Here is a 27,901-nt window from a genome sequence, read left to right as displayed (position 1 = left end):
CAGTGTTTAAAAATTTAAAATGTTGACTGAATTGGCAACTAAGTCTGTGGCTTTCATGGCAACGAATGTAAATGGATCACTCTCTACTGCCCCTAAGACTTAAGATTATAGAATACAACAACTGTAATCAAATCCAATAATGTGGAAAAAAATGGTTTTGAAATACAGAATCTTACTATAATGAAAGTATTTTACAAAGAGAGATGAAAATTCATTGGAAATGGGTGAGAGCATATAGACTATAACAGTAACAATAAGCTTAATGGTACTAAAGGCAAATTAGATTAATAAAATAGCAAAAAATTATTAAAATTTTAAAAGGCTGAAGCCACTGAAGTCTGGAAATATTGATTTCAGTTACAGGTAATTTTAGGAAAATAATTTCACATATCAAGGCCTTAGTTCCCCATTATAGAAAAGGAATTAAATAATCTCCAAGAAAATTTCAGTTCCAGAATTCTCTACATACCTTAGCATGTTAATATTAATTTAAAAGAAAACACCAAAATACATCAATATTAAGTCTAAGACAATTCTTCAAATTAAAAAGCAACTACATCTTCTCCAGATACAAAGCAATGATATCTTCCAAATATCGATTTCAAAAGTTTTGTCACCACTGACGATATCTTATTCAGATCTTTGTGCCTGCTATTCTGGCTACCTAGAATGGACTTACCTCCAACTCTTCAACTAACTACATTTATCTCTTTTAGATCTCTTTCAGATCTTAGGATATATGTTTCTTCTTGAGTGAGGCCTGTCCTGACCCCTAGAGTAGGTCCCATCTATTTTCTTTCTTAACATACTCTGCTTTTAAACTTCATAGTACTTCATCACCACTGTTCATTCATATAATTATTTGTGTTCTTTTATTAAATATCTCTTTCCCATTATAGCATAATATCCAGAGGGAAGACGCATTTCTGTTTGGCTTTGTTTTCACTACTTTTTTGCCCTGATACAATGCCTAACACACAGATAAGAGTTAATTCATGCTAGTATTTCTTATACAAAAGAACAAGCAGATGAATAAATAAAGCGGGCATTAAAGAATTGCAGAGTTCATGCAAGAAAATGTTTACCCAACTCACCTCATTAAACACAGGATACATGACTGCATAGAGGGGCATAGAAACCATGGATGTGGTCTCAGCTTCATTCTTCATCTCTTCCATTGTCATCCTCATTCAAAAGCCAACTACAGTTGAAAAAGCAGTGCTAAAATGCAGAGGAATCTTCATTCACTGCAATATTTCTTCTCTTTTTTGGTGATAAAAGAATTGGACACAAAACACACTGATCTGGTGAAAGGGAAGAAAGAACAGAGATTTACTATATTAAGGGGAAACAACAAATATCAATAATTTTCCTTTCCAAATTAAACAGTTCCTTCCTACCTTATGAAAAGCTATTTTTTAATATATTCTACTTGTGAAAGCAAATCTAGTTGGCAAGAAATTTATCTTTTCCTCCAAAGACTCAACAACGTGATTTAAGACACTGCTTAACTTGAACTCAAGAGAGTTCTCCATGAAGCGCCATGGAATAATTATGCATGTCATGCCACCATATACAATCTAAGAGACCATATCAATAAGATACATATTTATAACATTTATACACAATATAAAATTATAATCAGGAAATGCATGATGTGTAAGTGTGTGCAGAAAACCAAATTAAAGAATCAATAAAGAAGAAAGAACTAGGGTGTTTTAACATTTGTATTAAAACCTTTTTGCTATTTGTTTATTGATTCTGTCACCTGAAAATAACACAAATATACCAAGCATCAAATATTTCAGACAAACATAAAATTGAAAAAAATTTTACCAAATGTGATCCACTTGGTAAAATACCTGCTACTTAACTGTGCCAGTCATACCTTTTGGTATTTAGAAGAACTATGGAAATTGCTGTCCAAATCTGGCACGAAAACTGAGAAAGAAGAAAAGCCCACAGAGGTTGGTAGTTTGGGATTAAAATCAAGAATTCAACAATAAAAGATATTTTGCCTTGAGATGTTAAGGAAATATGTTAGTTTTTAAAGAGAATATAACTATTTATTTCCTTTGCTATGGTTAAAAAAATAAAAAACAGATCCTAATCGTCAAGTGAATGAGTAACAGCAGTGACACACCTATATTAAACAAAAAGCAATTTTTTTGATTAATTTCTACTACTTGTAAAGCATTTTCACAGCATAAAACATTTTGCACATGCATTTAGTCCTATAATAACCTGCTTTAGAAAAGACTGCAATTCTAATTTTACAAGTGTAAAAGCAGGCTCAAAGATAATAAATAACTTGCCCAAGATCACACAAGTAGAGACCCAAAACTTGATCCCAGGACTCTGAATATAGATCTGATACTGTCATATACCAAAACCAAATTTGAAGTGGAAATAAAGAACCCCACCTCATCAACTCAAGAAAAGTACCCAGAAGTTATAATTCACTAAACATACTTAGAGTATGTTTAGCACCACTAGGTATGAAATATAGTTCCTAATCATTAAAAATTGATCTGTGCCAGAATGTGTAAGACCTAACGAGACTGAAAGATACAATCAAAGGCCTGCAGTGACGCTTCAAAAAGCTCCAATAACCTGTTCCATTAGAAAGCTGCTTAGTATTCTACCATATCACTACCAGTGAAACGGAACTCAACACCTACGGAAACTGTTTAGTCCCATTTCTGACAGTTCTAAACATCAAAGTTTTCCTGTTTCTCACCTGAAACCTACTCCATGATTTCACAGAACAAAAAGAGCAAAAGGCGAATTCCTAAATTTCATTCTATGGGGAAAGAGAATACCATTACCTGATTATATAACTCATTTAAGTAGATGGCTTTGGTCATAGCAAGACGAAGAGAATGGAGGAAGAATAACAACAAGGAAAACTAAGAGACTTAGTGTACCTATGTCAGAAATAAACAAGACCAAAATCATAAGCAGAAAGAAGTAGATAAATACCAATTGTGGCCCTACTGTTCCTATTTAACTACTTAATGTCACTTGGTAAACTGCTCCACTTCAATATAAATTGGGAAAATTTCATAATAAAAAAAACCTGGAGAAAAGGAGGACGGCTAAAATGCAGTGATATCAGTCAAAATGAAAAGGACAGAATGAATGCAGAATATAGACAGCAGCAGAAGGCATGGTATCATCAATGAAAAACGAAGAAATGGCAAAACAAAACCAAGAATAGACCTTGAGGAGCTCATTGTGTGACAGAAAAAAAAATTATTTCTTTAATAAATATTTCAATGGTTACAGAGGTATGATATCAAATATAGAGCAGTGAACAAGACAAGACAGTCTCTGGCCCCATAAAACATGTTTTATAAAAGGCAAGTCAGAAAACATACAATTGTGATGTACACACAAGGGAGAAGTCAAGCTGCTATATCGCTATGAGAGAACTGGAGAAAACCAGCATCACAAAAAAAGTTTCAAGGAGAAGAAGGTAGCCAAAAGTTTTAAATGCTACTGAGTATGGAAAGTAACTTTTAAAAAAGCATTTGATTTCTTGATGAGGTTAAAGAGATAACCTTCAAAGAGCAGAGTACTTATATACTGGGGTGAGAATTCCCTGCAGGGGCTAAGAGAGTGAGCTGGTAAGAAAGGAGTCTAAGCTTTCAAGAATCTCGGTATAAAGGAGGTGAAATACTTATAAGCAAAGTAAGCACAATGGAATTACTTTTGTGTTTTACTCTTTTGAACACATACGCATATAACTGCAGATGTAGAGGCTGCCAGAGGTAAAGGGATAAGGTAAGTGGCTAGAGTCACTTTCAGAATTACTGCTGACATCTCTACCTACCTATCCCCAATAAACCTACTCGAATACTTAATTTTTACCTTTTGTAAATACTGGCATTTAATTTTTTTTCTTTTTTTTTTTGAGACGGAGTCTCCCTCTGTCGCCCAGGCTGGAGTGCAGTGGCCGGATCTCAGCTCACTGCAAGCTCCTCCTCCCAAGTTTATGCCATTCTCCTGCCTCAGCCTCCCAAGTAGCTGGGACTACAGGCGCCCGCCACCTCGCCCAGCTAGTTTTTTGTATTTTTTAGTAAAGAAGGGGTTTCACCGTGTTAGCCAGGATGGTCTCGATCTCCTGACCTCGTGATCCGCCCAATATTTTTAAAACTGGTGTTTAATAATTAGTCTCTTCTCTAAAACTAACTTTACATTACTAGCAGTGCTTATTTGTCAACAAAAAGAACAGTATTTTGGCAACATCATGGGCTACATAAGTGGCTGGCCTACGGCATACATGCCATCTTTTAATACTGTTCTTATGAAAAATGCTCCAATAAGAACCAATTTAAAACTCAACTTTTCAGAACACACATTAACAATGGGGGCTACTCAGTTTCAGTAGCATTTACATGAGATTAGAAATCATCAATTCCAATACGACTTTTTAAATATTGAATTACTGTCAATTTCAACTTCAAGTTAAAATATGCCTTTGTCATTCCTTCCACATGCTTCTTCATTTGAAATAGTTCAAAGGACAACCTGCAATTACTCCATGCAACAAAGAGCCTGCTATGGAAACAGCAAAGGTCAGCTGAGCTGAGTGAGGTCTGAGGCCCCCTTTGACAAGGTGCCTTCCTTTTAGTATGAGTGTGAGCACGTCCCAGCAGCTGGGTAGCACATTAACAGAATTTCAGCCCTCTAAGGTATATTATTTTCTGAAGTAGGTGCTGTTTATGCACATACAGAAAACTGAAGATCACTGACTACAAATCCCGTATCTGAAAATGCATTAAAAAGTTATTTCATCCATTCCACTATCTACAGTAGAAACTAAAGTCCAAAAAGGGTGTAGTGACTTGCTCCTGGTCACAACTTCTAGCTCATAATTAAATAAATAATAAAAATTTAATGTTGGTATGATAGCACCATAGCAAGAACTTTATGACTGACATTTCAAATGTACTGCTTTGAGGGGAAATTTCAGTTCAAAGTAAGCTTTGTGTACTGTTAGCATCCACAGAATAAAAACCAAGAACCAGAAATGTTGATAAGAACTTAGACAAAAGGCATACTTTTAAACACATTTTTCTTCAAAAACACCCATTGTGATATCGGGATATTAACATAGAGTATAAGCAATCTTCTCATTTATAATTTCCCACTCATTTTCTTAAATATTCAAACTAGCACTGATAATTTTCAACAGAAGATAATCAGCTTTAAATATCTTCCTGAGCTAAAGATAATTTATCACTTGCTTAGAGTAAGAAGCCCAAAAACATAGGTATTTGCCATTCCACTGCCAAACTCTTAAATTTCTGGTGTTTCTGCCCTCCCTAACCAACTCGAGTCTGCTCATTTAAAGAGCTACACATGGGTGTATCTCAGGGCTCAGAATCAGTATTTCCTGAAACTGCCTTACTTTACTCCATCTGGGACTTGAGATAAGTCTAGAGCCAAAGCTATTTACTACCAAATGAAAGGAGTGGACCAACAGAAGCTCTTGGTACTGGTATAGGCACTTCTTGGTTAGAAAAATAGCTTTTTAAGTAATTCTACACTTAAAACGTTTGTAGGCAGGCAGGTCTTCTTTCCTTGTTTTTCTCTCTAGTAAAATCCAGTACTCAGTCCTCTCAGTTGGCCCTAAATTCTTACAATTCCTGTAATTTCTCTCTCTAAAAAGGGAAAGACTGATCGACATGTATGCTGGATCTCCAACAAAATGTGCATGAACATTCAGTTAAGAGAAGTGTGTTCATTCTAGCAGTGAGCAGAATCCTGTGTTTATGTTCTCAAAGTGTGTTTCTTCTTCCCAATAGAGACATTAGAGTCAGCAAAGCAGGCACATAACAGACACTTCATGTTTGCTGAATGATCAAATTCATGAGTTAAGAGATGGGCAATTTATAAATTGAATCAGTCTTGCTAATACTTTTCAAATAGCATGCCTAGCAAAATAAAAACAAACAGAAAAATCAAATTAATTCTATTAACAAAGCTTGGACCCAGCCACATTATCACTGGACCCAAAATTCAGTGATAGTAAGATTTCATTATTGTTATCAGCTATACTTTCCAAAGTAATTTCATGGGAATTTTTTTAAGACAAATTTTTTTTAAGCATCGGATCATTAAAAATTATTTACAAATTCCAGTAAGGAAGTCCTCCCCAAGAGTTGGTTGACCCAGGGTTTCAAATAACTGACAATTCCTTGCTTTCTTTCAGTAACTTAACATACATACTCATCAGCTGGGCATGGTGACTCATGCCTGTAATCCTAGTACTTTGGGATGCCGAGGCGGGTGAATCACTTGAGGTCAGGAGTTCAAGACCAGCCTGGCTAATATGGTGAAACCCCATCTCCACTAAAAATGCAGAAATTAGCTGGGCTAGTTGGTGGGCTTCTGTAGTCCCAGCTACTTGGGAGGCTGAGGCAAGGGAATTGCTTGAACCTGGGAGGCAGAGGTTGCAGTGAGCCGAGATCGTGCCACTGCACTCCAGCCTAGGCAACAGAGCAAGATGCCGTCTCAAAACAAACAAACAAACAAAAGAAACATACTCATCAAGCTCTTAGAGAAAATGGAAATATACAAAGACTGTATAGATCACAGGCTGGCCATTTAACACAGTTGGGCGGGGTTAACATTTGCTGACACAGTTCACATACCTTTTTAGGATTTTCTCATGCCAAAACGTTGTTAGTCACTTCCAAACAAGAGACCAAGATTTAGAGGAGAAAGCTAGGAAAAAGGGAGGCAGAGGAATAGGGTAAGTCAGTGATCCTACTATAGAGTAAAATGAGCTTGGTATCTTAAGGATATACCTACATTTCTCTTCTTGACCTGCAAATTACATCTTCTATAATTCAATGTCTTCCATTTCCAGTTTTCTTAATAAAGTTAAGTGGAACTTAACCTCCCTGAACATACACTACTGTCAGTTTAGTAATTATATAATTTTACACTTAGGGACATCTAGAAGCAATCTCCTGTTAATGATAAGTATATATAGCACTTTACCACTGTATTGTTTATATATATGCTTTAAAAATATCAAATGGACAATTTGTGCAGAAAGATACAAGGAAAAAGCATAGGCATTTAAAGACTCAAAGCATGGACTCAAATTCTGATCCTGTCATTTATAAACTATCTTTGTCTCTGAACAAGTCATTTCACCTCTCTCTGCTTTAGTTTCTTCTTTAATATGTTTGACAGCTCTAGGGTACTTAGCAGCACAAGCTTGTGGATCTTCAACTTGGTGCTGCTGAGACTTCTAACTCACCTTAAAAGTTAACTGCATCATGTCAAGTGTATGCACTTACATATTTTGTAGAATACTGTTTCTTTTTTTGGGGGGGGGGGACAGAGTTTCACTCTGTCGCCCAGGCTGTAGTGAAGTGGTGTACCTCCACCCACGTTCAAGCGATTCTCCTTCCTCAGTCTCCCGAGTAGCTGGGTAAATTATAGGCACCTGTCACCATGCCTGGCTATTTTGTATTTTTAGTAGAGACGTGAGTTTCACCATGTTGGTCAGTTTGGTTTCAAATTCCTGACCTCAGGTGATCCACCCACCTCAGTCTCCCAAAGTGCTGGGATTACAGGCATGAGTTACCGTGCCTGGCCAGAGTACTGTTTAATACAGAAATTTATAAAATGGATAAGAAGTAACTTTTTCTACACATAGACAGTATACAGCAGGAGATAGTGCTCAGATTGGAAGAAAAAAACCTCAGTTTGAATTTTTGCTCAGCTGGATGCTATCATTTCAGTTTCGTAAATCTCTATTTCTAAACTAGTGAGAATCAGAAATATTGAAGTACTCACTTCCCCAGGTTAAGAGTAATAAATGCATATTAGACATTTAATACAGTAGCTAACACACAATAACCATTCCATTCATATTGTTATTAATATTTTAGCCAAAATTATAGGAACCTGACATGGAATCGACTGCAACTAGGGTGAGGCAAACTAGATGCCTAGAACACAAAATTTTGCTCTGATTTGCACGACTTGGAGAGTTACTGCTTCTTCAAAGTTTGTACCCTAGGCACATTTCTTGCCTCACCCTAGTCCTCCCCCTGCATAACATACACAATAAGACTCAAACACTGATATCACAATGTCATAAAGGCCACCTACATAGCATATTTTCAAAATATTTTTTCTCCCATTTGCCAAAATGGGTGCATAAATAAACTTAGTTTTGGCTTACATAAAATAATGTGGTCATCCGGGCATTTTAAAACTATTTGCCAAGCCAATGTTAAAATTACTTTTTCTAAATGTACATAGGTAAACTTAAAGGAAACCATGGTCCAGAAGCAGGTTGGGTTGCAGACTGAAATCAAGATTTGATCAAAGCCCTTGAGATAATTCATAAAAGGTTATAATCTATACAAGATAATCAAAAGTTGACAACAAAATCAAAGAACTCATTACCTCTGAATTAGCTGATGGGAAATGGAAACAATAACAAAATAGTAACAACTGGCTCCTTATGATACTTCAAAGCAACTTGTTCAGGAGGAAAAATATACATCTCTTTAGTTTTGATAATCCTCATTTTTTACCCCTATGTCTAAATTTTTGGTAAATTCTGATCTGAGTAAAATTTAAATGAAAATACTTGTTGGGAGACAGGAAACAAATTTGTTGCCTTGAATATGTTTATCTTTTGCCCATAAAGTTCTCAATCTAGTGGTTCATGAATGATGATGCCTAGCTGAATAGTTGTTCGGTGTTTAATTGAGGTACATGTCTATTTTCCTTTCTGCTAATATTATTCCTTGTCTTAATTTCTCCAATATGACGTTAATTAAAGCTTTCCTTTAAAATCCCTTAGAAATCAAACTAAACTTAAATCCTCAGACTGTTCTTATGCCCGCTCTGCTTAAAGGTACAATTAAAGGAATCTGTACCACCCTGGATCAGAGCTACTTGCTTTGTATCACTTATAATCTTTGATACCTAGAATTTAACTTAATGACTCCTAATGGCTTAAGATCTTCTAAAACATGCAACAGGTACTTTCATTACCTTTGCACCAAAAACACTGCTACAGGCCACTCAAATGTTGATAAAAAGTATTAGCCCCAGACAATAAATAGCCTCTGCCTCATTTAATATTAGGTGCTAATGAGGCCAAGGTTCTACCTTGAGAAGTTTAAAGCTAAAGTTTTAAACTGTAGCTTTAAAGTTTAAAGTTTAAAGCTAAACTTTACCTTTAGCTCCCAACTGATCTCAAATATAAATACTATTGCTTACAAGAAGAAATTAGGGTCAGAATAGTATCTGTTTTTACTGCATTTACAGTTCCTCCTGTAACCTTCACTTTGCAAAAGTGTGATTTATTTTTTAAGGAAGCATACCAAAAATAAGGTAGAACCTTGGAAATCTCTCAAATTTTGACAGTATTGCATAAATGCCAATTTTAATATGGATAAAGACAAAGAGAAAGATGTGCATTTCTCAAGTAAAAAAAAAAAATCCAAAGGATTCCAAACGCTTTGGAATTAAATGGAAAAAAAAAAAAAACAACAACAAAAACCTTGCAACAATCTAAACTCGTATAGGGAGCAGTTGCTGTCTAGAGGCCAGGTCTGATTCATTTAACATTCCCAACAGGCTTTTGTTGTAGTAACCTTATATAAGTCTGAGGAGGCAGCCAGTGTGTAACATCTTAGGGTTTTGTCATTCCATAACTTCATTCTCAGTTGAATTCCAGTCTATCTTGAAGTAAGAGAGAATGATTGAGTAAGACAGGGAGACCCATTTCAGTGCCAGGGACCAGATGGCAGTTAGACACACTATCATTTATTTTTCTATCAGCTGTAATCTAAAATTATAAAATGAACTGATGCACATGGAAGTACTTACTATATTAGAAAGACTAAATGTCCATACAATGGTCTTTCAATCCTTTCCCCTTGTATCTACTAAAGTATAAACTCCCTGAAGAGAAATTGTATCCATTTCTCTATTTCCTAGTATCCAACACACTATTCTGCATAGTCAGGAGCAACAGTGTTAGTTGGAGATATGGTGATGAAAAGTTGAATAGCACATACCCTTGAGGGTATGGAGCCTTGCAGGGAAGACAGACAGTAAAGAAACACAGTGACATGTCACACTGCCACTTGGCATTAACACTCCAGGGAGCATACCCGCTTCACACGATACTCCTACCCTATGCAAGTTCAACAGACATGGTGAACATTTGTTTGAAGAAAACAAACAAAAATTAACTTTATTAAAAATTACTGGAGTATATGGTAATTCCATTCCATATGCATAAGTCCCAGAATGAGAGAGATAAGAAACATGGATCTGCCTCTCCCCCCACCAGACTGAGAGCCACAGTGAGCTCTCACAAAGAGCAGCTTGCCACACTGATTGTGACTCTTGTATTATAATATATGTATTTCTTTTTTCAATATGGTCTCTGAATAACAAGTCAAACACTTCACCTGGTACTCAAAAGAAATCTACTCCAATGCTAGAAAAAAACTGGCTGTGTTGAAGTTGTGTGCTACAACGTGTACTTCCTAATAGGTTTTTCAAAAGTTTGAATATTAAGTAATTTCTGCCTGCCACGCTGACCTTAGCATTTAAGACATAACTTCTCTGTAACTACAACTCTTAATGCTAATTTCTCTCCAATGCAGTTCAATCACTAGCATCATTTTTACTTTAATGATGAAAAACATGGTCTCTTGAGTCAGCCAGCCTGGATTCAAATCCGAATTCCAAGCAATTTTTCCTGCAACCTTAGGCAAGTTCCTTAACCTCTCTGTACTTTAGGTTCCTCATTTAAAAATTGGAGGTAATAGTGCCTCTACCTCCAAGGGTTGTTGTAAGGATTATAAGAGATCCTGCAAAATGCTTAGCATGAGACCTGACAGTTACTTACTACTCAATAAAAGCTAGCTATTACACTAGGTTCCAGCTCATTCCAAAGAAGGTTTAAGGTAATTTCACAGGTAATATGCATTCAATAAGTAAATGAATCAAAAAGTCATTATTTAGACTAACCGCTGGTAAACTTATTCCCAAGGGACTGGCCTAACTATGTTAGTGACTACCACTTAATACGTTCCACTGCTGTTACCCAATAGTTCATAAGCTTGTTAATAAAATTCTTTTCTTTTTCTTTTAACCCTATAGGCAACCTTGATTCGGTCAACTGTATAAGAATGAAACTGAATAGTGTAAAATCACCTTTGGGTGATTTTAAAAATGGTTATACATAGCCAAAAATGTAAGAGTGAGCTTGAAAAATAAGTGTAATATAATACATTTAAGACACATTTAAATTTTGTAGCTTAAATGACAAAACTGAAATTTCCATCTTCATACAGACAAAAATGAACCACCAAACCACAATGTTTATCTTTCAGCACATAAATTATTTCTAATTGCTATAATAAATGTGCTTTAATTTTTGCATTGTGTTTGTGTGTGTGTGTCCCTAAAGTATAACCCTCTAACACCGCAGTTTACTAAAATATTTCGAATGCAATAACATAAATAACAATGACATTTAACTTCTAAACCACTTTTATAGTTTATATTATGGAAAAAAATTATTTATCACATAAGTGGCTTAAAATTCTTAGTAACCCCTATGATAATGACCTTAATTGTCCAACAACATATAAAAAGCAGTACTTCAGCTTCATCCTCCACATACTGGTTATGCTAGGTAAATATGAATATTTTATCCAAGATTCAAGTAACATCAACACTGACTTTCTAAAAAGTTTCGGATTTAGCAAAGACTTGTTTTTAATAATAAAATGGATAGTATTACTAAATTTTAAAGCCAAATATCAGCAATCTCTTTTTGACACTATCTTGTGGAAAAGTAAACTGGTAAATCCATGAAGGCATATAAGGCTACAATAACTCAGGACTATTGACCTTACTCTATGCCATACTGTGGTACAACAAATGACTGCGGAATTTGTTTTCAAGATCAAAACCTAACACAATTTATCCCTAAAATTCAGTTTGCATGTTTTAAAAAATGATCTTTTTATGCTTAAGTCTCCAGGTTTAAAGCAAATAAGATTCACTTAAGTATTAGAAAAATTTTTAGGAATCCCAAAATATAAGTTCCTTTGAAACAAAAACTACTCAATTTTACAAAGCCACCTTGTCTAAAGCAAGTGATATTAAAGGTATAATTCATAGGAAGATAGCAAAGTTAAAAAGCAAGAAACAAAACAAAAAAGCAAATAAAAAGGAAGAATTATGGATTTTAGAATATGGAGACAGATCTGGATTCTAACCATGGTTCCAGTACCTACATTTTGGAAACTCTAGCAATTTAATTAAACTTTTTTTAGTTTAATAAGTAAATTTACTTATTTTCTTGATGTCTTCAGCTATAAAACAGCGTTAATAATACTACCTAGAAGAAATAAATGTTTTTAGGGCAAAATGAGGTAACATTAGGGAAGAAGAGTCCATTAGAAGTTTCTTCCATGTCTGTATTTTGTCATAATGAACATCGCTTGCAAAAAGCAGGACAGTGATCTCTAAAATGCTGTGTTACACAGCAATTTTGCTGTAAATGAAAGTGATTCCTTTGTCATTTCCATCAAGAAAATTAAACCCGATTTCAGAGACCTCCAAAAAGAACAAACATTTTTCTACAATTTATATTAAAATTCTGTCAATGACTCCTTTGCATATAACCTAAATTGCCTAAGCATTATGGCTCATTTGAAAGTTCTTACATACTTCAATCCAGAAAGCATATCTGCTTTATTCATTTCTCTATTTCTGTCCCCAGAGAAGTGCCGGAAGCATTGTGCATGAATACACTCCTTCATTCATTCAGCAAATATTTACTGAACCCTTATATCGTGCCAGGTACTACGTAAGTAGTGGGGTAGGGTAACACATGACAAATGAGAGGGCCCTGCTCAGGAAGCTCATAGTCTAGTGAGGAGACAATATTTGTCAAATAAATACAGAAATAATTAAGTTTCTATTATCATAATGCCACAAAGGCATGGCGGGAACCTATTGTGGTTTTGGGAAGGAGGGCAAGGCTCCCCCGAGAAAGAATATTTAAATTGAGATATGAAAACTAACTATCAGGTGGCCACATTTAGGTAGGCCAAGGAGTGAGATGGAATATGTAATGGCCACCAAGTCAGAAAGGAGCTTATGTATGTAGTAACCAAAAGGCAAGGTAAATGAGAAAGGCTGGGGATAAGGACGGAGAGTTGGATAGGAGAAGAGATAAATTTTTAGTGTTAAACAGAGTAAGAAAGCAATAGTATTTGAATATTTAAGTCACATTGTCTTTTTCTCATGTAAATAATCTAAGGGAACTAAGTCTTTACTCCACAATATTAAAGATCTGTAGTCAGAAGATCTCGATTTTTATCTTACTCCCACGAGTTACAAGTCACTTAACCAACTTGAGCTTCTTCATTCTCTTCGTAAATATTGCCTTACCTACTGAGACTACAATAATAAACAGCCCCTATTCTTACAGACCTTACATCCTTAAGAGAGACAGATGTATAATATATGGAAGACATCCCAAGTCCTATAAGAAATTACGTCCAAAAGCTGATATAAGGCTCCTGCAAAGCCCAGCATGAGAAGAAATGAAGACGATGGTGAGCTGCAAACTACATGTGTACACATAACTCCGTGAACTCTTAACTATCCAACGTGCAGAGATCTAAAGTGACAACAATACTGCAGCATGTGATTGAAAGATGATTAAAAACAATACAAACATTAATCCACCATCCCAATAGAAGAAATATCAAAACTATAATTGGCCTCAGATAAAGTAGTGGCAGAAATGAACGGAGAACAAAATCTAAAATACACTGAACAAATGCATTGTATTATTTCCAAAATTTCCTCATAGTTCAAAACCTCTTTCCATAATGACAGAGTTATGTGCCAAAGGTTAGAATTTATTTCATACCTCCTTCAACAAAAGGCAAATACTTACATTGCCATCTAGAAAATACATTAATATTCTTCCTTTACCATCACTGACTCATGTTCAGTTTATGGTCTATTTACATCACCGCACCCTTCTTAATCCAGCACAAAGTCAGTTATCCTCACATAATTTTCCATTTGTTTAACTGGGTCTTCCTTGTCTGTGTACTACATTACTCATGGTACCTTATTCCTGATTTTACTTCATTCTATAGTACCATACTTTTTCTATTTTAAAAATCGTATTAATTTCCAGACCATCTTAATTTCAACCATCAGGTAAGAGAATACCTCTATTCCAAAAAAATACTTTTGCATTAAAAAGTTACTATATTGTTGATAATATAGTAACTGCAGAGTACATTCAAAATTCAGCATAGTCTGATGATCAACTTATACATAATACAGTAAGCTATGATTTATTACGTTAAGAGTAAGCCATGATGTATTACATGCTAACCTTTATGGATATAAAGTTATCACAAAGAAATTCTGGCATCAATGAACATACTCTTACAATTCTATTAAAAACCTATCCAATCATAATAGTCATGAGCTATAACTGGTCATAATAGAGGATAACATTTGCATAAGGGCACTATTTTCTGCAAGAGATAAAATGTAAGTGTACTGTTTTTTCATTCTTTAAAGTAAGAATGAACTGAAAGTCACAGATGATGCTAAGAAAAATAAAAATATGTAACAGCCTAATTCTATTATTTGCAGACACACACACAAATACAGCCTAAAGTCAAGAAAATAGGGGAGAAGTAAAATCTCAAACAAAAAAGACGACGTTACCTCCAAGAAATGCAAAGTACTTTCTTTTCTAGTAATGGGCACACTAAACTCTCCTAAAGCTACATTATTTGAAAAAAGTTTAAAGTTTTGTGAAAGAATTCCAATCCAACTAGTATCAGTTTTACAAAATGAGAGTAAAAACAGCCCTAAGGTAGAAAAAGAAAAGAATGTTCTTCTAAGGATGGATATTAACTGTTGTTCTCCCATCCTATTACCTACCCTTAAACATGAACTGTGAGAGTAGAGTCTATCATTTAATACACCCCTAAAAAAGAGGGGGAAATCTGTAAAAGTTAAAACTGACCCTTTTTTTCCCAAAAGGTTCTTTCCTTTATTGAGGAATTTCACTCCAATTCAAGAAACAACTTTTCATCTCACAATGGCTTCTTAGATGTACTATATAAAATACATTTACTTTGCAACTTCCTCCACTCTTTTCAAAAAGCACAACCAACGTCCCTACTCCAGAAGCTGGACTCGAACAGGACTAGATTCAGAAAGTCTGTCCCTACGTGTGTGACCTTGGGCACGTCATATAATCCCTCGGTTTCCTCATCAGCATCCCAAAATGAAAGCGCTCTGAAAGCAGTAAAGGAGTAAAAACATACTTAGGTATGACACCTACGAGGGTCAAGCCTTTCTGTTTCAGGCAAAATTACCTCCTTAGAGGGCCACATCATTAAACTGGAACTGAATCCGTAGACCTCAACATTTGTCTCTTCCTTCTTCCAGTGCTCCCCTTCCTTCAAAGGGCATAACCCGAGTCACCCCCGAGAGAAGACTCCCCAGCACCCTTTCCTTCCTCCTCCCTTTCTCTTATTTACAAAGCAGGGGGAAAAGAGCAGCCTCACCTCTCCGTGCGAAGCCACACCTTCAAAGGACCCCACCCCAGGCACATCCGCCCTCTCCCCTCTCCCGGGGCACCAGGGGCCAACCTCGCCCTTCCCCTCCCGCCCCCACCTAGAAGAGACTTCCTGGAGGCGTTCGGGCCCAAGCCGGCAGGCGGCATTTACAAACCCGCTTTACGCCACTCGCGTAGGGTAACCTCGCTTACGCCCGTAGGGCCCCGCTCTCAGCCCCGTCCGCTCCGCCTGCCAGAATCAAGCCCGAGTGCCTCAGCCATGGCCCCTGCGTGACCCTAGACCTCTTCTGCTCGGTGCAGAGCTACGGGGACTGGGACAGAACAGCTACACCTTACCAGCAACTGAGGCACTGACTTCACTTCCCACCTTTGCAGCCCTCTTCAACTCCCGGATCAATTCACTCCGGCGACGCCGGAAGGACCCGAGAGGAACCAGGCGTTGTCCGGAATCCTGCCCAGCCGGAGTCGCGCAGAGGCCTATGGGGACTCGTAGTCCCGCTCGCCAACGTTGTCCGGAATTCCTGCACTCGGAAGACTACACTTCCCGGCAGGCCGTGCGGGAGATCGTGAGGCGATGGGTGGGGACACTTCTAGCCAATACTAGGAGAGTTCCCTGCCTTTGCGGGAGGCGGTGAGATGAAGAGAGATGGTGCACGGAAAGGAGAGGAAGGGCGGGGCAAGCCCTCACCTGCGCCAATCAGGGTGCCGGGTAGGCCCCGCAGGCGCCTCACCCATTGAGGGGGCGGGCTGACAGAGCAGAGGAAGGAAGGGGGTGAGGGGCCCGTGGTGGGGATCGTGGGGCTGCCGGGCTGAGTATGCCGTACGGGTGGAGAGGAAGCCTCGGGGAAATCACCCGGGTGAAGGGAGGGCTTGGTGTGGGGACTTGCACAGGGCGGAGGACCAGATAAGCCCCGGGCACATCGAGCAACTAGACCCACGGTTCGGGGAGGAATAGGCTGAGCCGGGGCTCCCAGCAGAGACGCCTGGGTGGGGCAAGAGACCGCTCCAGGTGTGAGCCACAGAGGAGGGGAGAGGGACCCCCAGGGAGGGGAAGTGGCAGAGCAGCTGCAGAAGTGCGGGGAGCGGGAAGGTACACGGGCAGCTGCTTTCCGCTGCCTCCGGCCCGGGCAGCTGCAGAAACAGCAGGGGGAGGAGCAACAGCTGCCAAATTCGCCAACTAGAGGAGGGAGAGGCGGAGCTTGGGTCCCTGTAGAAGCCAGAGGCGCAGTCTGGACTGTAGTTTCCCGGGAGAGACGAAAGCAGGAACGAGAGCGGAGCGGAGCACAGTCCTCCGAGCACCAGCTCCAGCATCCCGTCAGGGGTTGCAGGTGTGTGGGAGGTAAGCGTGGGTCCTTCTTCGGGGCGTCTGCACTGCCCTGGAGAAAACGTGTTCCAATAGGAATTACATCAAGATACGGCTAAAAGAGTCCGCCTTGGGCTAGGAAACCGGTGTAAACCCTCTCGGGTGAAAGGTTTACATTTTTGGACTATAAGGGCAAAAAAGCAAAAAGAAGCTTGACTCTGGGTATAAAGGGCGTGGTTAGTGTTTTTGGTTTGAGTTACACCAGTAAAACTGTTCTGGGGGATCTCAAGATTGAGAAAAACCCTGCTAATTGAGGACGAGGTGGATGTTATCTGGTGGATGTTATAGGTGCGTAACGTATAAAAAGCAAAAATTTTGCTATTGATATAGAATGACTTCTGAACTATTTCACTAGGAAGATAACTTTGCGTTCTTCCTCAGTGTCTACCTTTATGTTGGTTTATCAGATTGTTTTGCTACCGACCTGTTATCCAGGGTGGTTATTCTGCAGTTTCATAGAATTGCAAGAAATCCGTATTAAAGAAGCAAATGCAGGCAGGAATAGTCAGGATAGGATGGGCTCTGACTTAATCTGTCAAAAGTATAACTTTTGCCAGCAATAATGTAAAAATGAATTTTAATGAATGGATAGTTAGCTTTCTTTCCAGTGGCTCTGGAATATTGGAACAAAGACCTGGATTCAGCCTACAATGGGAACATATGGTGTACCTCACTGCTGCTCCTTATTCTCTCATTTGTGTCCGATAATATGTGTACATTTTAAAATCAAAGTACATGGAAAGCTGTGTGGGAATTTTTTCTCTGGGTAGAAAGTATGTGCTGAAGGACTATCCTTAATATATGTTATGATGGTGGGTTCAGATTTAAAACACATGTAGTGTCATAAAATAATAGTTTATTCTCGGTATTAAACCATATGTGTATTGAAAGCAACGTAATTGTAATGCCTATGGATGGAAATATGTTGTAATGCTGGGTAAAGATGAAAGTCTCACTTACCTTTGTGTAATTATGACAAAATTACAGCCTTTTATTTTTAAAGAAGTAGTAAGAAGCTATTTTCGTAGTTCATTTTCATTTTGTTACAGAGGTTCCCAGATTACATGGCTTTTAATCATAGTAGCATATTGCAGCAAATTTTGCTCTGAAATGCTTTCATTGTGACAGTTGTATATTTCAGAGTCTGTCTCAATACTTTAATCTATGTTTTTTTAATAACCAGGGTCAATAAAATGGAGTAATTGCCTTGTTTTCTCCTATTTCTATGCTTTCCTGAGTTCTCGGGATTTTACATTTTATTTTTGTAATGCATCCCAGATTTCTCTTTGAAAAGAAATGGCTCAAATGAATTCTCTTCCCAGCTTAAAGTTCAGTCCTACTGAGTGCTACTACCGGTAAGCCTAAGTGACTTATCAGTGTATATAGTCTTCCCTCCCACACTCTCACATACCATAGAAATATATAGACAGATAGCTCTTAGAAAAACAGCTGCTTTTTGATTATCCCTAAGCAGATCAGCTAAGTATCAAAAACAGCAAAGAGCTTAGAAGAAAGAAAAAGCAACAGTAGCTGCTAAACTTAACCACTGTAAGGATCAGATTTTATCTTTGCTACAGCACTGGAGAATCTATTAATTCACATAGCTGATATGGCCCTGTGAAAATTATGTTGGGGTTAAAAAAAAAAGTGGGTATTAGGGTGACACCTGGAAAAGATTGTTTGCCCTTGTTATTTGTGATTAAGTGAATTGTCTTGAATCAGTCTTAGATCCTTTCTCAGACTCTACTACTAATTCGTTTGGTAAAACTGAATAATTGCTGTCTCTGGGTTATTTCCCCCATGTAATAATTATAATACTAGCAATGAAATTCTTTCCGAGCCTTTATTAAAAGATCTGTTTGAAAGAGTTTTATTGGGAAACGGTTAATAAGCAAGCAAATGGATAGAAGATAAATATCTACACAGTTGAAATTAAGATGTACTTTGAATCTCAGCTTTTTATAGGTCTTCTGCTCTGAGGCATGGTAAAGGCTAGAATCTCATTAGGAATGAATGAGTTTGTGGTATTAAAGTACTGATTTTTTCACCTATTTCCAAGATTTGGATCCTTTTTACTGTGTCAGTAAAAGAGATTGGGTTTCAATATCATTTGAAAAAGGACCATATTTTTACATGAGAGAATATCATTGGCGGTATATGGCATTTATTTTTTACTTTGAACTCTTGATTCATGTTAGTTAATATTCACATTCAATCTCAGGTAATCTGAAGATTTTTCTTGATTGGTGTTGAAAACGTTCGTTTTATGGCAGTTTATAATTCTGTGTAAAATGCTACCTGTGTTATAAGCATATTACTTATTCTGCTCTCTAATTTTACTATTGGTATATGGCTATCAGTGAACATATATGATGAGAAAGGAAAAGCAACAGAGTGCAGAATGTCTCTCTTGAATGGAAATTGCTCAGGGGATGATTGTTCTTTAGCCAAAAACCTTGGTTAATTTCCAATTACCATATCCTTTGGTCCTTTCTTTAGAATTCTGATTCTAAGCCTTTTGAGTAAAAATAAGTTAGTATGGATTTCTCTTTAACAGGAGGATTCACTGATGCATGCAGCACAAAAGAGCAAGACTTAAAGGTCCAAGATCAAATGGTGTTAGTAAAGAAGGAGACAGGGGAATAGATATAAAGAAAACACTTGAGAAACACACCTTTAGCAAAAGAGAAAAAAAATTTATATTTTTTGTTAAATTCCCATAATCCATGATTCCGTGGCCTTTTCTCCCCCAGTCATTCATTAATTTGTAGAGGCCTGTATTCATACTGGAATACATTACTTTTCTAAGTAAAATTGAATATTCAAAATCTAATGAATACCAGCCTGATTCCAGTTAAAATGGCAGTTTTTACTGGAATACATTTTGGATGATTAACTTTCCTTTTTTATGCTTTTATAACCCGTGAATATTCAAAATCTAATTAATACCAGTCTGATTCCAGTCAATGGCCATTTTTACTGGAATCAAACTGGTATTCATTAGATTTTGAATATTCATGGGTTATTAAAGCATAAAAATCCTCCCTGTATACACCCACTTCTAAGTGAAACATTATTTGGACAAAATATCAAGAAGTAAATACCTAAAATGATGTTTTGCCCCTTTAAAATAATAAAGGTACTTGAACCAGACACTAAGATGAGCAAGATACCATTTATTTAATTAAGCAAATTCCAAAGGTTAAACACTGCTTTTGGGATCAGAATTAACATACACAAATAAGGGAGAGTTTTTTTGTTGTTTCTTTTTTTTTTTTTAATCTTCTAAGAATTTAGTCTTTAAAATTTGGAAAGTGTGTTTTAAGTAACTACATTATTAACTCTTAGAGACCATGTACTTCTTTTCTATCTCCTTTTAGTCCTGAGCACCTTATGTCATATTCACCGTAAAGAAACTGAGTAACCAATTACTGAATTAAAATCATTGGACATTGGACAATACTTCTATAATGCTCACATTAAGACAATTTGCCCTTTGATAGATAGAGTCAGCTGACCTCACAGAATGATTGCTTATACATTAGTCCTTCTGAGAATGTCTTTATGCTAGTTTGCCTTTGCGAAAGTGTTGATTGAGGACAATTGGATTCACACTGTGTGGGCTGCAAATAACGTTACAAATTTAGGTGCCAGCATTTCTAAATTCATCTCAGAAATAGGATATATAGGCAAGGGTAAAGGAATCTCCAACTGGTGGCACTTAAGGTCTGAATTTCACAGACAGGAAAATCCAGGGCACACCACTATTTAACCTCAAGGCCCTGGAGTTATACCTTTGTTAAAGCTTATCTGTAGAAACCGTATTTCATTCTATAAAAACGTAATTTGCTCTTCTGTTTTTCTAATTTCTTCCAAAAAAAGAAAGAAGTAGACTGATTTTGTTTAAGCATGTGTAGAGTTGGTCATTAATTGTTTTTTGCATTTGACCTTCTCGAAACAAATTAATCTGATTGGTGTTAGAATTAAGAATCTAATGTAATTTTTCCTAAATTTTAAGACCTATACAATTCTCGTTAATTGTATATAGTTTTTTAGTAGTAAAATTAATTATAGCAAATATTTAACTACTTTCTGTTTACTTTTACCTTCATGTTGATGGATATAAATTGGCTTGCTTAGAACTGATAATTAACCTGCCTTTTTCTGGTTTTTTTTTTTTTTTTTTTTTTTTTTGAGAGACGGTCTGACTCTGTGGCCCAGGCTGGAATGCAATGTCCTGGTCTTAGTTCACTGTAACCTTGAACTCCTGGGCTCAAGCTCTCCTCACACCTCAAACTCTCCAGTAGCTAGAACTACAGGCAAGAACTACCATGCTCAGCTAATTTTAACTTTCTATAGAGATGAGGGTCTCACTGTGTTGCCCAGGTTGGTCTCAAACTCCTGACCTCAAACAATTCTCTTACCTTGGTCTCCCAAAGAATTGGGATTACAAGTGTGAACCACCATGCCCTGCTGATATTATTCCTAATGATTAGCACTGTGCCTTGTGTAGAGTAAACTTAGTTCATACCATCTTTCTCACCAGATACTTAGTATCTTTAGAGCTAACACCGAGTTTCCTTGACCTTTGTATTCATTTTGAGAATTCTTTTACATAGTTCATACTTGGTAAGTAGTAACAATTTGGATAACTATTTGGCAATCTATAATGAAACATCATTTTGCAAACATATACAACTAGTAAAATTTTTCTTAGATATCTGTGTTAGTCCTAAATTCAGCCCTCTGCCAACAATGGTTGCTTATATTACAGCTAAATATAAATATTGCTATCTTTTGTTGGATTTCTAAATGAGTAGAACAAATTTTGTTATTAACTGCAACCTTGTGTGTGTGTGTGTGTGTGTGTGTTTGCACGCATGGGCGCATGCTTCAGACATCAATTTATTCATTAGATGCTGTTTGGGGTTTGTGTGGTCCTTTTCTCTCCTTGCCTCTAGAACTCTGCTGATTTAAAGATGTGCTTTTCCTTACATAAAGGTATTTTATGTAATACCTCACCTCCACTACACATGATTTCCATTACTTTTTTTCTTAACAAATAGAGAAAAATAAATAGATGAATGTAGTATGAGGCCTCACTAAAGTTTAACTGGTCATAAGTGTTCTATTTTCAGTGAAAAGGTTGCATTGGGAGGCCTTAGTAAAGCTTATATTGTACCTGAATTCTATAGGTATTTGTCATATCTGAGCCATCGTTGGAAACGAATGAGTTTTGAGACGTGGCATCGTCAGTGCTCAGTGTCGGCCTTCTGTATATAGCTTGGTGGCGGAAACTTACAGGGTGCCTTCAGTTTCAGCCACTGCTTGGAGTCCCCCTTCTGATTCTGCCTAGGAAGGGAGACTTCTGAGCTCCTCGCAGCTCTTACTTAATGTGGGAAGGAAAACAGATGAAATGTTTTTCATTTAATAACCTTATTTTGTCAAACTATATTGTTTTTCCCAGGTGTATCTCACACCAGCGTTCCCAGTAAGAGTAGCTCAAATGTCACAGTGCTTTCTATAGCACAGCCAGGCAATTCAGTGAGTACCTATCAACTTGGAGTCCACTCCTAGCATCTTTGCTTTTCTTGAACAGACCCCAAAGAGGCCACTGAAACATTTCTGATATTTTACCCACATTGGATTGCTTCTGTCATTTTCTTGATAAACTAAATTTTGTTGCTTTGAGGTCATTTAACCAGATCTAACTTGAAGAGCTAATTTTATTGTTTTTATACCTGTTAGTAGTATGCTAGAGATACCATATTGTGATGTATAATTTTTGCCTTTACTTGAATTAAATCAGTTATTGGCGCATTTAATTGTTGTGTACTTCACGAAGCAATTCAGAATCATTGAAGCAATTAGTGTTTTTGAGATATATTCATCCTTCCAGTTAAGAAACCTGTACCTAGTCTCCTAAATTGCTTACAGATGTTAAATCCCTTATTCGATGTCTGTGGCAGGTTAAATAGTATCTTACATCTTATGTCCTTTGACATACAATACCAGATGAAATTATGTAATACCAATAATGTCATAGCTATATAAAAATAGAATAATTTTTGGCTTTGGTAAATTAGGAAACTTTTAAAAAAATTATGAGATTTTTGAGCACAAGGTATATTAACTAAATCTAAGGCAACAAAGTTTTTGTATTTCAAAGTTTCTGAAATATTCTTTTAAAAATGCAAATAACTAGGTGTCTAGATAAGAAGAAAAAGTTAAAATTTAAAAAATAAATAAGGAATAAAAATGAAAAATGCTAATAACTTTAAAGGTGTAAATAATAGCTATTTGTTAATATAATAGCAGATTTAATTAATAATTAGTAATATAAAATTGAACATTTTGAAAGAGAGAGAAAGAAATCTTATCCAGGATTATCTTAAAAGCAAATTTTTCCTCACATTGCGTGCCCCAAAAGTGATTAACAATTTAAAAAATAATTGTAAAGTACGGATCAACTAGAAACGCATTCAGCTGCAAGTTTTATGCGCAATGAGATAAAACAATAGGGATTTATTTTTCCAGAACAAGAAGTCTGAGGAGAGTCGTTGTTTGCTTTTTGTTTACAGGCTCCATGTTGTCAGGGTTTTGTCTTTGTGATTTCTCTTGTGCTTGCTGTAAGACAGATGCTGCCTCTGTTGATCCAGATATCACACTCTCTTTCAAAGAAGGAAGAATGAGGAACAGTTGTTCCTGTTGAGTCTTTCTCTTTTAATCAGGAAATAAAAGCTTTCCCAAAGATCCCCAGCAAATGTCCACTGTGCACTAACTGTCTCATGTCATATGGCTGTCCTAGCTTTAATGGAAGTTGAGATATCAAAGACTTTTGGCTTCTGTGGTAGATGGAGCAGGGGAACAAAGGTTTGAGAATGACTTTTGGGTAACTGTCAGTAGTTTCAGCCATAGTCTGATGACTAAAACCATGTTTATTTTTAATTTTATTTCTTCTCATTCTTATCAATTTTGTGTGTGTGTATGTGCGTGTGTGTGTGTGTAATAGTTTAGCAACTCTCACTTTCCCACACCAAGTGTTCACTTCAGTGATTTCCAAATTTTAATTCCCTGAGCAAAGGCATTCCTCAGAAACTGATGGTCTCTCCAGTTAAAAGGACATCTAGCTACTATTGCATCTAATATTTTTCCTGTACTTTGTATTACAAACACTTTTTGTAAAACTTGATAGTTCTATAATAAATCTGCTTTAAATCTAAAAGTATTCAGTAATCTCTCCATATAGACCGCATTAAAAGACATGGGTATAATGCAAATAAAAGAAAAATTGAGTATTAGGATTTATTTTATGAAGATTTTCTTAGCTGCCTGAAAAAGCAAAATAAGTCATTATTCCCTAGAGGAGAGCCTACTTTAAAAATTTGTTACCCTAGAAAATGATGTTATTATCCATTTCAAAAATGTGAAAAATATGAACATCTATAGAGTGATTATTACCTAAATTATATCTCTTTCATACAGTGACACTTTGATACTCACGGTTTTGGTGAATTATGATTCCTTGAGGTAGGAAAGTGTAAGAAGAAAATTGAAATTGAGAAAATGTAAATAAGTACATTAATTTTTTTCTCTGCCTATAAAACTCTCATAATCTACTCTCATATTGACTGTAGAACCTTGGCAAAATTGTAGTTGTCTTTACATTTCTGTATCAACATTTTTGCTGCCTGATTTTTACGTTTCTATCATGTTACCCTAGGTGAATGGCTTTATTGGGATAAAACTTTCCAGATTACAGTCACGTGTAAATTTCTAAACTTTTCTACAATCTCTAGTGTTAGTTTGGATGCTATGGGGGATAAAACAAATTACCGTTTGGCATAATCTTTTGTCAATATAGTTACTAAAAGAAGGCATTGGAAGACACATTTACATTACAACAAGGATATATGACTTAAGGATATGATATTACAACAGTTACTATGGTAGAAAGTCAGAAGGATAAGAAATTGATCTATGTGGTAATCAGGAAAGGCTTTGAGGAAGAATTAGGGCAGCTGGTATGTTGCTTAATTGCAGGGGATGGCAAGCTAGGGCCTGCAATCACAGTACCTTGTTTTATAAATAAAGTTTTATTGGAACACAGCCATGCCCATTCATTTACATTTTGTTAAGGCTACTTTCTTGGTACAACAGCAGAGTTGAGTCATTGCAATGAAGACGTGACCCACAAGACTAAAATATTTCCTATCTGGCCCTTTTAAAAAAGTTTGTCAACCACTGGTTAAGAATGTCAGCTCTACAGTCAGAAAAAACTGGGTTCAAATTTTTGTTCCATAGTCATTAGCTATATGATATTCAGTATGTTACTTAATCTCTCTAAACCTTAGTTTTGTGATATGTAACTTTACTCAAAGGTTGTTTATGTTGACATAATGAGATTTTACATAGAGTGCATTGCACAGTACCTGACATGTAGGAAATGCTCATTAAATGTTATTTTATCAAATATTAGGTTTTATTTTATTATAATTTATGTTGTAAGTTAACTATAACTTTTTTTACTCAAATAAGGATTTGAAGCTCTCATTTTAACTCCCCTTCAACCCCTAAAATAATGTTCAGGACACCAAGAAGGGTATCGTCTAATTGTGAGAAATTTAGAAGAGTTGCACAGAATATTGTACTAGGACAGTAAGATTAATGTAAGAGCCAAACAACCTAAGTGTATGGAAAAAGTAATGCTATACTTTAAAATATAGTTAATTAAGACTGAATAGCTTATTGAGTATTGAAGGATGCCAAGCCAGTCAGTTTTTTATAAGTTAAGATACTTTCTCAGAATTTAGACAAAAGTAATATTTAAAGGTGAATATAATAAAGAGGAGCCATCACTACCAATCTTACAGAAATAAAAGTATTATTGGGGAACACTATGAACAATTATATGGCAAAAGATTAGATAACCTAGATGAAATGAACAAATTGCTAGAAAGACACGAACTACTGAGACCAACTTAAAAAATAGAAAATTCAAATATAGACTCAAAAATGCTCAACAAAATACTAGCAACCCAGTCTGGCAACAAAAGCATTAAATACCACAATCCAGTAGGATTTATGCTAGGAATAAGAGTTGGTTTAACATGAAAATCAATTAGCGTAATACACTATATTAATGAAATAAAATACATGTAATTATCTCAACTGAAGAAGAAAAATATTTGACAAAAAACAACACATTTTCATGATAAAAACATTTTACAAACTAGGAATAAAAGAATTTCTTCAATGGGGTAAGTATGTCTACATAAAAACATAATTTAAAAAAAAGAAAAACATAGCTAACGTATTTAATAGTGAAAGTCTGAATATTTTCCTTTAAGATCAGGAATAAGTCAAGGATGTCAGCTCTCACACTTATTCGACACTGTACTGGAGGTTCTAGCCAGGGCAATTAGGCAAGAAAAAGAAATAAAAAGCTCCCATATTGGAAAGGAAGAAATAAGTTTCTTTTCACATATGAAATAGTCTTGTATATAGAAAATCCTAAGAAATCCACATGAAAAACTATTAGAACTAATAAACAGTTCAGCAAGGTTGCAGGATACAAGATTGATATAAAGAAATTAATTGTATTTTTATACACTAACTGCGAACATCCAAAATCAAAATTTTAAGATTCACTTAAAACAGCATAAAAAAGAAATAAAATACTGAGGAATAAGTTTAAGAAAAGTGCAAGAATTTTACAACAAAAACACCAAATGATGTACAAAACATCACTGAAAGAAATTAAAGAAGACCTAAATAAATTGAAAAGTATCTCATGTTCATGAGTTGAAAGACTTAATATTATTGAGATGGCAGTATTCTCCAAATATGCAGATTTAATTAATCAAAATGTCAGCCACCTTTTTTGCAGCAATTGACAAATTGATCTTAGGACTCAACGTGGAAATGCAGGGAACCCAGACATATATGTGTCAGTAGAACAGAATTCAGAGTCAAAAAATAATTCTTTACTTTCAATTGATTTTCAGCAGAGTGCTGAGACAATTTAATGGGGAAGGATATTCCTGAACACATGATACCGAGACAACTGCATATCCACATGGAAAAAAATAAAATTGGACTCTACCTCAAACCATAGATAGAAATGTTACTTAAAATGGATTACAGGCCTAAATGTAAGAGCTGTAACTATAAAACTCTTAAAACATAGGAGTAAATTATTACCATAAATGACACAGTAGTTTCTTAGATATGACACCAAAAGCACAAGAGACATAATAAAAACAAATTGGACTTCCTCAAACTTAAAACTTTTGTGTTTCAAAGGACACAAGAATTGAAAACATAAGCCATGTAATGGGAGAAAATATTTGCAAATCAGATATTTGAGAAGAACCTTATATTGCAAAGCTCATAAATAACTTATAATTCAACAATAAAAAGACAACCCTAATTAAAAGTAGGCAAAGCATATGAGTAGACATTTCTTCCTCCAAACAAGATATAAAAATCCAGTAAGCACATGAAAAAAAAATACAAAGCATTATTAGATACTAGGGAAATGCAAATCAGAACCACAGTGAAATACTACTTCACACAAACTAGGATGGCTACAGTCAAAGAGACAGACACCTGTAACAATACAAAGTAGTGGTAAGGACGTGGGGATATTTGAACCCTCATAAGGTTTTGGTGCGATTGTAAAATGATGCTGCCACTTTGGAAAACAGTTTGGCCATTCTTCAAAATATTAGCCACAGGGTTAGCCTATCACCCAGCAATTCCACTGTAGGTATATGCCGAAAAGAGTTAAAAAGATATTTTATCTACACAAAAACATCTACAGGCGTTTATACCAGCATTTTTAAACATAGGGAAGAGTTACAGAAGATTGGGTTATGAGAGGCCAGACTAGCAGA

General features: G+C 36.1%; 2 protein-coding genes across 7 annotated transcripts in view; one reads left to right on the top strand and one right to left on the bottom strand.

Annotated features, from left to right (window-relative positions):
• PDCD10 (programmed cell death 10) overlaps positions 1-16,129 on the bottom strand; it is a 51,292-nt gene extending 35,163 nt beyond the window's left edge. Inside the window, exons 1-4 of one of the 5 annotated variants that reach the window (XM_037988589.2) lie at positions 15,977-16,079; positions 15,438-15,521; positions 6,663-6,735; positions 1,095-1,304 (exon numbers count right to left, since the gene is read on the bottom strand). In XM_037988589.2, coding sequence (XP_037844517.1) covers positions 1,095-1,190 — 96 coding nt within the window. In that variant the 5' untranslated portion in view covers positions 1,191-1,304; positions 6,663-6,735; positions 15,438-15,521; positions 15,977-16,079. Of the gene's footprint in view, positions 1-1,094; positions 1,305-6,662; positions 6,736-15,437; positions 15,522-15,629; positions 15,707-15,976 lie in introns of those variants that run through there. The other 4 variants (XM_007972176.3, XM_037988591.2, XM_037988590.2 and 1 more) reach the window with 4 other exon arrangements.
• Positions 16,130-16,397: 268 nt separating this feature from the next.
• Positions 16,398-27,901, top strand: part of SERPINI1 (serpin family I member 1) — an 86,491-nt gene continuing 74,987 nt past the window's right edge. The window contains exon 1 of one of the 2 annotated variants that reach the window (XM_007972179.3): positions 16,398-16,979. The gene's annotated coding sequence lies outside the window, so the exon portion shown is untranslated. The remainder of the gene's footprint in view (positions 16,980-27,901) is intronic. The other variant, XM_007972182.3, reaches the window with a different exon arrangement.

This window comes from Chlorocebus sabaeus, chromosome 15 (assembly GCF_047675955.1).
Source record: "Chlorocebus sabaeus isolate Y175 chromosome 15, mChlSab1.0.hap1, whole genome shotgun sequence".
NCBI classification, from domain to species: Eukaryota; Metazoa; Chordata; class Mammalia; order Primates; family Cercopithecidae; genus Chlorocebus; species Chlorocebus sabaeus.
Note: the sequence above shows the minus strand (reverse complement) of the source record. Positions and strands in the feature narration are given on the sequence as shown.